Genomic DNA, 13,064 nt, shown 5'->3' with positions numbered 1-13,064 from the left:
AAATATGGACTTCCCTATTTACTGCTGACATGCACTTGCAGGGCGGAGGTGCTGGCTGAGAGACCAGCGGCAGGTGTTATCAACCTTTCTGCTACCTGAGTGGTTGGTAAAAATAAACATCTCGCTCAATGTGAAGCCGGCTGTAGTATAAAAAGAATTGCACTGGTTCCTGGGAGTCCTATGAACATTAGCGCATTGTGACTAAGGCACCTGTCTTGAAACAGGCCAAGAAAGGCAGGAGTCCTAGCAGAAAGGTAAATAAAATACAATCAGACTAAAGATGATTTGTCTTCAATCTATCCGAATCAATAGCAACAAAATGAACTTGCTTTGCTAAATTTGTGGGTGATATAAGCCGTCCTGGGGTTGACTGATGCTTTTGATACCTGTGAGTCTACAGCATGCTTCCCTGCTCTAGAGAAAGTTCTGACGTTCGGAGGGGTGGGGTGGTCTTACCGCCGTTGGTTCTAGCTGTGATCTAAAACTTGCACTGGTGTAGTGCCACTGATGTCAGCTGGAGTTTGCACCCGTGAAAGCCCCATCATGCTTTTATTTCAGCTGCAGCTTTTCCGTGCTGTCTGTGGTGATTGTGATTTTGGATTTTGCGTATCGTGCCTTTAATTTCTAGCGAGGAAAGTATCCTTTGGACCTGATTCTCCTCTCAGTCACGGGAAATTGACCTCGTAGGCAAGGCAGAGCGAGCCAGCAGAAAGCACGTAATGCTTGAAGTCTCAGTTGAGCCCTCAAAAGAGGGCTTAAGTGGGGCAAAGGCTTTGTGCTGGATCTCTGCGCAGGCAGTGATGAGCTGCCAAAATCTTAACAACCGGTTCCCTATAAAAAGTTCTGATTTAAGGGAGGGAGCGGGGGAGGGGCTGGGGTGGGGGGAAACATGCCCGGGGGCCCCTGCAGGGCCTGGGGCAAATTGCCCCACTTGCCCCCGGCAACCCTAGAACTTGCAGCCCCCTCCCCCCTTATGTGGCCGGCAGCTCAAAGCAGCAGGACAACTCAGGAGCTCAGCTGAGCTGCCCAGCTGCTGGCCACGCTGCAGCTCTTTGGGGGGGCTGGGGGAGACATCCTCGTGGGACCAGGGGCCCGCGGCAAATTGCCCCACTTGCCCTCCGCCCCACAGCCCCGGAGCTCGCAGCCCCCCGCCCCACGGCCCCGGAGCTTGCAGCCCCCTTACCTTGCCGGCAGCCCAGAGCTCAGCTGAGCTGCCCAGCTGCTGGCCATGATGCGGCTCTGCGGGGTGGGGGAAGTGGAGGAGGTCCCGGGGGAGACATCCTCGTGGGGCCAGGGGCCCCTGCAGGGCCCGGGCCAATTGCCCCACTTGCCCCCTCCTCTTCCCTCTGGCCAGCCCTGGAGCTTTCAGCAGGACCCCCCAACACCTTGCCGGGCTTCTCAAAAAACGGCAGCAGGACGACTCCCGAGCTCCGCTGAGCTGCCCAGCTGGTGCCGGCAGCTGGCCATGCTGCAGCTGGGGGGAAGCGGGGGAAGGGCCAGGGGAGCCTCAGCCTCCCCAGCTGGGAATCCTGGGAGCAACAGGATGGTCCGGCCCGCAGACCGGAGTTCTTTGCCCACCTCCTGGCCCTTTAACAACCGGTTCTCCACAGAGGTCTAATTTTAGCAACTGGTTCTTGGGAACCTGTGGGAACCTGCTCCAGCTCACCACTGTGCGCAGGGCTGAATTTCACCTTACAATGGTGTAAATCAGCAGTAACTCCACTGAAGGGAACGGAGTTGCCCAACTAGTGTCAGAGAAAAATTAGGATTTTTTTTTTTTTAGTTGCAGTGTTTCATGGTGTAGGTACAAGAAAAGGGGAATAAGTTACTGATCAGCTGGTTTGAGTAACAATCATCGTCAGCAGCTAATCGTTATAATGTAAGAGAGAGCAGTCACACAGGCTGTGCTAGTCACACTGCCCCCAGCCCTCACCGGGAGGGACCACCTCTAGGAGAAAGCAGGGAGCTCAGATTCAATGGTCCTCTCCGTCCATGGTCTCTGTGCTGAACCCACCAGCTGTGCTGGTCATGAGTTTTGCTGTGTAGACACCTGTCCACCAGAAAGTGGGCTGAGACCACCAACTCCAGTGAACAGCTGCGAGGCATCTTTGATCAAGTCACAGGCCTGACAGGAGTGGAAAACATCCTGATTTGTCTGGTAAATGGCTTGCTTATCGTATGATTTGAGGGAGTGACCGTTATTTCAAGGTCAGATAGCACGTTAATCACTGGGGCTAGGAACCATGCTAGAAAACGGAGATTACCAGCATGTAGCATTTTATTTTAGCTTTGGAGGTTTATGAACTATTAGACTTTAAAATCACATTATGCGGATTATACTCCTGCAAATCCATTGTGTCCTGTACAGCCTCCTAGCTTATGACCCAGTCAGTCTGCCCCCTGGGAGCTGCTCTTAGGATAGAAGCATATGGGCTTTCGCTGAAAGCGTCTTGCTCATCCTCTGATTCTTCCAGTTCCTCCGCTCAATTTTTCTTTCTGAATCTTTCTGATCTTTATCCTGGTTTGCATGACAAAGCAGCACAAGAAATACCTATACAACCTAGATAAGAATTTGTTTGAGTAATAGCAATAAAGGCTGTGGATCATTGACCAGCGGTATCAGAGGGCCAAAGCTTCAATTGATGGCCTTTAGTTGAACCATGTTGATTTACACCAGCTGTCCCACTGAGTCTAATCCAGCTCTGTGGCTCCCTGAAACATTATTTTCCTTTGTTGCAGCATCTACATCATGGAAACCCAAAGGAGGAAACCATGGGAAACAGAGAGCCATCCCAAGGGAAAGTTCCTATCTCTAGACAGGAAAGATGCCAAGAAGGTGTTGGAAATTTATGTCAAGCGCACACTGAGCAACTGTGAGGATTCCTTTGCTGCTAAGAAGAGGGTGGAGGAGGCCAACGGCGCACAGGGGAAGAAGATGACCAAGCTCCGAAGAGCAGCAAGTGACTTCTACGGGTACTCGGGTTCCAAGATAGTCGTGAGGAAGGGCCAAGCAGACAGAGCCCAGGCACTGAGGCTGGAAGACGCGCTCAGCGAGAAGAGCAAACCATTGGCTTGTGGGAATGCTACCGAAGATGAGCAGAAGCCAAAGGGGAAAGGCTTGAAGAGCTTGTCCCAGCGGAAAAATCAACACCCCTGGATCAAGACTCTCCTGAATTTCTTCTACCAGAAAAACACCGATGACTATAAAGAACACTCCGATAAAAAGATGAAGGAAAAAGAGGCCAGCATGGAAGCAGAAGTGGCTACAAAAACTGGAGCAGACTCCAGTTCATTGTCGCGGCCTGGGAAAACCATTAAAAAGAGATCCACCCTCAGGAGAGCTTTCTCCCTTAAGAAACATGCCACCGAGGAGGAAAAGAAAGCAGGGACGGAAACAGGAATAAAAGCAAAGAGGCCCAGCTTTCTTCCACTGCGGAGCATTCACAGGCCGTCCTCACAAGGTAGGAGCATAGAACATTTGTGGCTAAATAGCTCCGTGTTCCCTGAGGGGACCATGGGCATAATTTGAAAGTGGGATTATGTTCAGAAAAGTGACTGTAACCGAGACACATACTGGGAGATTTGCAGAGACACAAATAGATGCCAAAGACCTGTCTACACTGGAAAGGGTTTGCTTGTGTAGATATTCCGGGATAGCTATACCAGCAAATCTTCCTAGTTTTGATGCAGTTTATACTGGCAAAAAATTCTTTTGCTGGTATAATTTATACCAGTTCTCGGAACAAAATAAGCCATACTGGGAAAAGGACTCTTTTGCTGGTACAGTTGCATCTACAGGTGGGGTTTTTGCCAGTAGGAAGTCATAAAGGATCACACCCCAAACTCACATCATTATACTGGCAAAATTTCTAGTGTAGACCTGGCCTTAATCCCATTGGTTTAAAATGATCTGTGACTTTTGGTGGGAGTTACAGGACTGTCTGACATTTGTGCCTTTGAAGATCTCCCTCTGGGTGTCTGCGGAGTCCTCTGTCCTTTGGGCCTGCCGCCACAAGAAAGCTGCACCACTTTGACCATACTGGTATAGTGAAAATAGTAAATCTCCCCTCGTGTACGGGTATAACTTATTCCGGTTTGGGATGTGCAAAAACTATACCAGTAGCCAGCACCTCTATACTGATATAACTGAGTCCACAATGGAGCATTTCCTGGAATCATTTTATCAGTTAAAAATCACACCCGTAACCGACATACTTATAGCAGAACAACTTTTGAGTGTAGGCCGGCCCATAGTTTATAGACACATTTTAAGAATCATTTCTTCCCTGCTACACAGTCTTTATGAAGCGGCTGGTAAATTTTCAGCATATGTTTGCGAGGTTCAGTGATTGTCTTTGTAGCAAAAGCCAGGGCTTGAAAAGCACCATGTGATTGTCATGCTCAGTTGCTGGCCACAGTTTCACACGAATTCACACGAATTCCTGAGCAGTGTCAGCTGGAATTTTGCTCCTGGAAGGTGGCATGTCTGACAATTCCCTTTCAGTCAGCAAGGTCACACCAATTAAAAACCTCACCCTCTTTGTCTTTGCAGACAGGGAAGAACATGAGCTTTACTGCACACAAGTCTCGGAAGAGATACAGCTGATAATCCAGGGCAATGAAGCCAAGAGAAAAAGAAAACACAGTTTCGAGGGGCTACTGAAACCTGCCGGCACTCCTGAATCTGGTCAGTATCATCTCATTCCAGGACATGTACAGTCATGGGCCACCCTTGATCTATGCACTAAAAACCCTCAGTGGGATGAGATTTGTCCGTATGCAGAGAGGCAGCCCAAGGCAGGCCTGTGCACCGCACAAGCCCTGTGTTGAGGACTAAGGGTTTGGCTACACTTGCAGCTGTACAGTGCTGGGAGTTAAAGCTGTCTTCGTACAGCTGAGTAGGGAAAGCGCTGCAGTGTGGCCACATTTGCAGCATTTGCAGCGGTGTTGGGAGTGGTGCATTATGGGCAGCTATCCCAGCGTTCAAGTGGCTGCAACGAGCTTTTCAAAAGAGGGGGGTGGGGTGGAGTGTGACAGGGAGAGTGGGGGAGAGAGAGAGAGTGGATCTTTGGAGCCGACACTGTGTCAGCTCCCTGCCTTGCAAATTCCGACCCCTTCCCCCACTCCTCTCTCATTCACTAAATGCAAATAGCCTTCAGACTAGATAAGTAGCTGCTCCGATGGACTCCCTTCCCCCCCCCCCGGCCATGCTGTTTCTCTCCTCAAGCAAACACTAGCTGTGGACATTCATCCCCCTGCCTGCCTCATTCACAGCAAACAGTAGCTGTGTTTGTTTTTTAGATAAGCAGCTCCAGGAGCCCCGAGTTCACATCAAAACAAAGAGAGGCATCATAACAAAACAGAGAGTTCTTTAGTTAAAAGCATTATGGGAAAATTCCAGAGGTCAGTTACAGCGTAGTAAGATTAATCACTGTTTACACTGGCACTCCAGTGCTGCAGCACCAGCGCTGCAGTCGTTATTCCCCAGGCCGAGGTGGAGTACAGCCAGCGCTGTAGCCAGGGAGATACAGCACTGTATGTGCCTTGCAAGTGTGGACGGTGAGTGAGTTGCAGCGCTGTAAAGCCACCACCAGTGCTGCAACTCTCCAGTGTAGCCAAGCCCTGAGTGGCACTAGCTGTAGTGTGATGCCCCTAGATGGGTTGTCAGCAGCAGGGATGGACCTTGCGACCCCAAGGTCTAAAACCAGGAGCCAACAGTGCCTGAGCTAAAAGGCCTGGCTCTGTTATCCACAGCTGTTACAGGCTCATCAACCTCTCTATGTGGCCCAGTCACCACTAGAGGAGGACAGAGTACCACGCTGAGTGGGTGTGGGGTACATTACTGCAGCATAGGCTGCTGCCCAGGGCTGAATTTCATCCCCGTAGGAATTGCCCATGCAGACTGAGCAGGGCATGTGGCCCTTGTAAGCAAGGTGGCTGGCTCTGCACAAGGAAGGGGCTACTTGTTGGCTGATTGGCAGAGCTGCCAACATGCAATTTTATAACGAATCTCGTGATATCTGGAGCATTTTAAAACCCATTTATGGGAGCACAGGGCTGAAAATTGGCTGTCGGGTTAGCAATGACTAACAAAATGCTGACAGTGTAACTACTGGAAAACAGATGGACACCCAGACAGACGGACTCGGGAGTACAAGGAAACAGTCAGGCAATGTTAGTCAGCACAATTGGAATTGGCTACTGCCTGCGAGGTAACGGACCAGGTCCTTTGTGGGGGATCTATAAAAGTCCTGCTACAAACAGAGCGGGACCCAGAGCCACACTGTACACCTGCAACTGGGCAGCAAGGCCAAACTTCCCAGTCCTACGAGCTCCATGCCAGGAGCTGACCCTGCAGAGCTCAAGCTGGGATCAGGACTGTCGTGGCTCAGAAAGTAAGGGTGCGTTTCTGGTGCCCTTGACACGTAAATTGCTTTTCTGAAAATACCCTTTAAGCGCCTGCATTGAAAATCCAGTCCTCAACGTCTAGGGCAGAAGGACTAGGGCTTGTAGAAGAGACGGTCTGAAATTCTGGAAGTAATTCTCTTTCTCTGTCTGCAGAAGAAGCCATCATAAGAAAAATAGTTGCCCTGCTCAAGAGCACTGGGGATCACTTGGACGAGAAGGTAAGGGGAGGACTTTGTTTGGTGGACTATAGATGTTTTGGGTCAGATTCTCTGCTGGTTTAAACTGGGGCAGCATCACTGACTTCAGTGGAGTCTCACATAGAGTTATCTATTAAAGACTTTGCTCTGACACCTCTCCTAAGCTACTTCTGAACCTGGGCTCCATCCCCAGCCCTTCTGCAATATCTGATGCTACACACATCACTGAAAGCCTGGCTAACCTACAATGTGGCTTTCCATCCAAAGGGATTGCCAAAGGTGCTGGGTGCTTCTCACAGCTTTTCATCATCTGGGGCTGATCCAAAGACCATTGAAGCCAGTGGAAAGATTCCCACTGACTTCAGTGAGCTTCGGATCAGACCTTAGATGAGGTTGGAGAGATGAAGTGATGGGTAAGTCCTAAGGGAATCTGACAGACAGAAGGGGCCAGAGCAAAGGCTATGCGCCACTTAGGGCTTAAAATGGAACTTAAGCAGTGCATTGACCGTGCGCTGGCTTTCTCTGCAGAGATGAGTTTCAGGCGAGCAGAGGAAGGAGATGGTTGTCTGGGAATTGATAGGAATAGACCAAATGGGTAGGAAGCCAGTACAATTTCGGGAGTGGGTCAGCTTGTGAGGTTGGCGGTGACACATAGATTAGGGGCAATATGTATGATATTCATGAATGTGCGTGCTACTGGTTTCCCTCTTAAACAGATAAAAGAAGACACAAATCTCACCACATTCTTCAAAGATATCTCCTACAGCTCCTTCAAGCACTTAGCCGATGTCTATGTCAATAAAGAAGTGACAGCCCAAGTGCCTGAGATGTCTCCCGAGGAGATAAAATTTGCATTCGCTGTGCACTTAACTGCCAAGGTGGCCGGCATCTGTAACCACGCGGTGAACAGGATCATGGGCTTTGGAGACCAATATCTCCAGGATACTTTTGTGCAGTTTTCCTACAGCAAGAACGTCAGGGTAAGAGGGAGAAACGAGTGTGTGATGCAGCCCATGACAGCATGCTGGGGCAGATCCTCAGGGGGTGTAAACCAGTGGTGCTCCATAGGCATCAGTGGAGTTATGCCAGATTACACCAGCTGAGCATCTGACCCCACCATTGTTATTTGTATTATTGTCACACTTAGCGACCCCAGCTGAGATCAGGGTCCCATTGTGCCAGGTGCTGTACAGTCACGTAATGAGGGACAATCTTTGCCCTGAAGAGCTCACAATTTGAACAGGCAAGAGAGACAAAGGAATGGATTATTAGCTCCATTTTACATATGGGGAAACAGAGGCACAGAGATGAAGTGACTTGCTTAAGGTCACACAGGGAGTTCATAGCAGAGATCAGAACTGAACCCAGATCTCCTGAGTCCCTATCCAGTGCCTTAACCATAAAACCATCCTCTCTCTGTAACACCTCAGATGTGTCAAAACCATTTTGACACATCATCGTGGAGGCGTGTAGTATCAGCCCCATAAAACAGATCATTACCAGACCTGGGGTAACAGCCATCAAAAGAGAATGGGAACACAGAAGACTTCAAAAAGTTTCCATTTCTACTGGGCTCAGCTGTGATCTTTTTTCTGGATGGTCCCTTGACTGTTCTCTGATCATTCAGACACTGTGTCCAATGGGTCCTGGGATGTTATTTATCCCTCTGCCAATGCCCTCCTGTGTGTATCTGATGTCTTCCAAAGAGGATGGAGCTAGGCTGTTCTCATTGGTGGCAGATGACAGAACAAGGAGCAATGGTCTCAAGTTGCAGTGGGGGAGGTCTAGGTTGGATATTAGGAAACACTATTTCACTAGGACGGTGGTGAAGCACTGGAACGGGTTACCTAGGGAGGTGGTGGAATCTCAATCCTTAGCGGTTTTTAAGGCCTGGCTTGACAAAGCCCTGGCTGGGATGATTTAGTTGGGAATTGGTCCTTCTTTGAGCAGGCAGCTGGACTAGATGACCTCCTGAGGTCTCTTCCAACCCTAATATTCCATGATTCTATGATTCTTGTCCGTAGGCCTCTTATGTCTTTTGCTCTTTACACAACAATATGAAGAAACAACATGGGCACAGTTGGGTCCCAAATAGCTCTACATAGACATGCCTGGCCTAGCTACACACAATGCTGCTCTGGTTGGTTTCTGGTGACTTCTAAAACATAGAACACAGTAAGCGCCAATGGAGGGCTTGCAAACCATTTAAAAGGACACTACCCTATTCCTATGTACTACACTGCCAAATTTAGTGTCACTTGCCTCCGACAGGCAGACCAACACAGGGAAGCTTTTCATTTCTTGCTCTTTGGTGGGCTGTGCTGGGACAGAGGGTTGAGAGTGTTCGCACACGGTGCAGAGCAACAGAAAGGGTTAATGCGTCACTGGTCAGGATGGGCTTGATGCACCGAATTCCTGCAAGGTGTGATTCGACCGAGAGGATTCTGAGAGCTCATGCAGGGGACATGACCTCTACGGGAATGCTCCAGGGACTCTGCTGTCTGGGAGCTGCCTTCGCCCCAGCACACCAAGGGGCTTGAGCAGGGCAGGGGGCTGGTGAACCAGTGACTCCTTAGGTCCATCAGTCATGTCCTCCTGAGGAGCTGGGCTGCATCGATTCTGGAGCGCTGAGCTTGCAGGAGCTGCCGAGAAGCATCTCTGCAGCTGCTGCTGTGTGGTGGATTCCTTCCTTCTCTGGTCCCTGCAGATCTGCCAATGCCTGGCCCAGTCCCTCTAGTTGGGCACTGGAGATACACTGAGGGGTAGGAAGTGCCAGGCTGGATCAGGCAATCTAGTGTAGTAGCCTGTCTCCAGCAATGCTCAGTGCCAACGGCTCCACAGGCCAGAAACCCTGCAGGAGGCAGAAATAGGATAAACCTGCCCACAGGGAAATTTTCCTCCTAACCCCCAATAGTTAGAGGTTGGTTTATGCCAATGGCATTGCCATCAGTTCCCATATGCTCCTCATAACCCGCCAAGGTCTGTGCTCACCAGCGTCACACTCCCATCCCCTTTGTGGAGCAGATCCTCACCTGTGGTTTATTCTGTCTCAACAGGACCATAAGAAGTTCAGCACTAGCAGCTGTGAAAGCCCAGACTGAAAACTGCTCCCCAGGAGTTCGCTTTCTGAACTGCTGCTGGTACCTAGGGTATCTTCAACTTCAGCCCCACCTCTGTGAAGCAGAAAGCCATCCTGGGCTGGGAGGGACCAGCTGTCAGTAACTCCTGCATTTGGTAGAATTTCGTGGAGCATGGATTAAAAACCACGGAAGAAAATGAGTAACATGGGGGTCAACATGGAGAACATAAAAGACAGCTAGCTAAGGATGAATATTCAGTAGCTAATGCTAATACTACCTTCATCTGACTAATCTGTGATAGTCCTCTATTGACCAAATCATTGCATATGATAGCTCAGGCTTATGAACTATTTTAATTCCAGGATATAAAAATATATTTACTTCTCCTACCATTCAAAGCCCTGGTAAGAAAAATCACTTAAGCACATGACTGATATTAAGCACATGTGCTTAAGTGCTCTCCATGAATAGGATGCTTTACTAAATTGGGCTTCAATCCTGTTGGTATGTCTTTTATTTATTATAAATAATGCTATTCAAATTCTGCAAGGGAGATTAAACCTCATGTCTCAGGGTTTAGCCAATCTTCAAGTATTAGAGATTGGGATGAAACCAACGAGGTCAGATTATCTGCCATCAGCTACTGCTGGAGTTCTTGCATCTTCCTATAAAGCAACTAGTGCTGGCCACCGTCAGAGATGGGATACTGAACTAGAGGGGCCGCAGCTCTGAGCTTCTAGGGCAAGTCCTGTATTCCTACACTGTCGGTTTGTAATGCAAATACTGTTACAGTGCAATGCCCGGGAAGCTGCTGGATGTGATGGTTCCAAACTGTTGCATCCAATAGCATGTGATTCTTTCAAACACAGGGGTGAGGGGCATGGAATTTCTGTGGAATGAAGGGACCTTTGTGGACAAAAATGGGCAATACTTCTCAGAATGAAGGACATCTCAGAGTTCCATTTCCCCATCAGAGGACTGTGATGTAACCATTCTGCAAGGGGAATTGGAAATCATTTGGCTCTGTCAACACTTGCAACCAAACCATTCTCAACACTGGTTGAGAGTCCACCAAGGATGTGTCTTCAACCACGAGCCATTTTCCTACTGTAGACAGCAGGGCTATAAACTCTGCTAAGCTACAGTGTCTCATCACATTTTGGAGCGGGTTATGGATTGGGCGCATGTGAACTGACAAGTGGATTGCCGCTGGAGTCACGACGTTATGTACTGAACTATCAGGTTTTCTGCCAAATGATTTGAGGATCTACAGTTTCTCCTCGTACATTAATCAACACAGAGAGGAACAAACATTCCCAAGTGCTGTTATGAATATCTTGGAGAGCATGTATCCCTTGAATGTATCCCTCTCCCAGATGCTGGGTGAAAAGTGGAGAGTGGGGTGGGGCAGAATGCAAGTGAATATGATGTTACAAGTGGAGTAAAGTGTGTCTTAATACACCTATGTGATGTTCCCCTGGTGTTATCTGGACAGGTGATCTGCTAGTCACCTGGGAGCCAGCCGTACCCTGCTCTGCTGTGAGAACTCCCACTCTCAGGATATTCATGCACAGCCTGTGGCATGTCAGCTGCTCCCAGCTACATGAATGAGCACTTTTGGCCAGCTGCTGCTTTGATTGTGCAACCGAATGACACTAGCCAATATCTCCGGTCCCAGACACAACCCCAGGAACCTCCATCTTGGAGTGTCCAGTTATGCCCACTGGATGCTACAAGCTTATATGAGTTTGTCAATTTAACAAAGAAAGCGATATGTACCAGGCTTGTTATCCCAAGGGGTGTCTCTGACACGCTTCAAACCAAACACACTGCTTCAGGTAGAATAAACAAAGAAATGTATTAACTACAAAAGATAGATTTTAAGTGATTATAAATCAAAGCACAAGAAGTCAGATTTGGTCAAATGAAATAAAAGCAAAATGCAGTCTAAGCTGATCTTAACACTTTCAGTGCCCTTACAAAATGAGATGCTTCTCACCGTTGGCTGGCTGGTTGCCCTTCAGCCAGGTTCTCCCCTTTGATCAGCGCTTCAGTCGCTTGGTGGTGTCTGTAGATGGAGGTGGAAGAGAGAGAGCATGGCAAACGTTCTTTCATTCCTCTTGGCTTTGTCCCCTCCCCTCCCCCGCACTTCAGAGTCAGGTGAGCATTGCCTCATCGTAATCCCAAACTGACCAAGGGAAGGGGGGTGACTCACTCGAGAGTCCAACAGATCCTTTGTTGCTGCCTAGGCCAGTGTCCTTCGTTCCTGTTAGACTGGGCTGGGATTGTCCCATACATGCCCTGATGAGGTATGAACTGCCCCTCTGCTCCTGGAGAGTTTTACCTGGGCTTGTTTTAAGCCATGAAGACACATGTTCAGCCTCATAACCATATACATGAAATTACAACCTATAACATTATTATACCAACAATGCTCAGTGCATCATGAGCTTTCCGGAGACACCCAACATGACAAACTTTGCATTGGATACCACACCATCATATTATAAGGCTGAACATGGGCACGCAGGGTGTTCTCCGGAGATGCAGTGTGTCACAACCTAATGTGGGTCTTGTGCCAGTTCTTTTATATTAGATGAAAAGCAGGATAAGAGGCATAATATTTTGGCAGGTGGCCATTGGTGTGTGTTGTTTTATCGCATGATCATAGCTGCCTCTGCTCTTAGAAGGAGGACGTTACAGAAATTCCAGCACAGTGATATCAGTGACTTATTAGTAAGTTGAAGATGGTTGACCTGACACCAAAGTATAGAGGGAGGTGGTTCACAGGTGGGCTAGTGCCCGTGCTGGCATGAATTGGCATTGCCCCATGCATTGCCCCATACACATGTGGCCCAGCATGTGTAAGAAGAAGCACAAAGTGAAAGAGATTAAACAATAAGCACTGGGAATGGGTCCTAAATCTTGCCCCATTGCAAAGACCCCCTAAGCAGGAGAATAGGTCTATGGATGAAGGCCGCAGATCCTGCCTCGGTGCCAGTGGAGAGTGCCAGAGAATTCCGGCAGGAACCCCGACAGAAGTAGTTTGGGAAGGTCCCTGCTGCAGGGGATATACCTTAGTCAAACAGTGCTGACTGGGCTCCGTGCAGGGGTAACTGGATGAAATTCTCTGGCCTGTGTTATACGGAAGGTCAGCCCGGATGATCCAATGGTTCCTATTGGCCTTAAAAAAAAATCTACGAAAGGGAGCATGTGGGTATGAAGAACACATGCTCATGCCTGCGAGGGTACATCTCTACTGCAAGAAAAAACCCATACCCCTGTGCCTCAGAGCCTGGGTCGATTGACCAGGGCTCAGGCTGTAGGCCTAAAAATAGCTATGTAGATATTTGAGCTCAGGCTGGAACCTGGGCTGTGA

General features: G+C 48.9%; 1 protein-coding gene across 2 annotated transcripts; it reads left to right on the top strand.

Moving 5' to 3' along the window:
- Positions 1 to 212: 212 nt before the first annotated feature.
- BNIP5 (BCL2 interacting protein 5) lies at positions 213 to 11,365 on the top strand. Of its 2 annotated transcripts, none has more exons than XM_045016020.1 (6): positions 213 to 254; positions 2,740 to 3,461; positions 4,553 to 4,687; positions 6,562 to 6,626; positions 7,322 to 7,585; positions 9,662 to 11,365. In XM_045016020.1, the coding sequence occupies exons 2-6, from the start codon at positions 2,750 to 2,752 to the stop codon at positions 9,704 to 9,706; spliced, it is 1,221 nt and encodes a 406-aa protein (XP_044871955.1). In that variant the 5' UTR covers positions 213 to 254; positions 2,740 to 2,749; the 3' UTR covers positions 9,707 to 11,365. The 2 variants fall into 2 exon arrangements, with proteins under 2 accessions (XP_044871955.1, XP_044871954.1); XM_045016019.1 differs by lacking the exon at positions 213 to 254 and adding an exon at positions 1,666 to 2,158.
- The last annotated feature ends 1,699 nt before the right edge of the window (positions 11,366 to 13,064 follow it).

This window comes from Mauremys mutica, chromosome 4, assembly GCF_020497125.1.
Source record: "Mauremys mutica isolate MM-2020 ecotype Southern chromosome 4, ASM2049712v1, whole genome shotgun sequence".
NCBI classification, from domain to species: domain Eukaryota; kingdom Metazoa; phylum Chordata; order Testudines; family Geoemydidae; genus Mauremys; species Mauremys mutica.
This window is presented reverse-complemented; position numbering and strand designations above follow the sequence as displayed.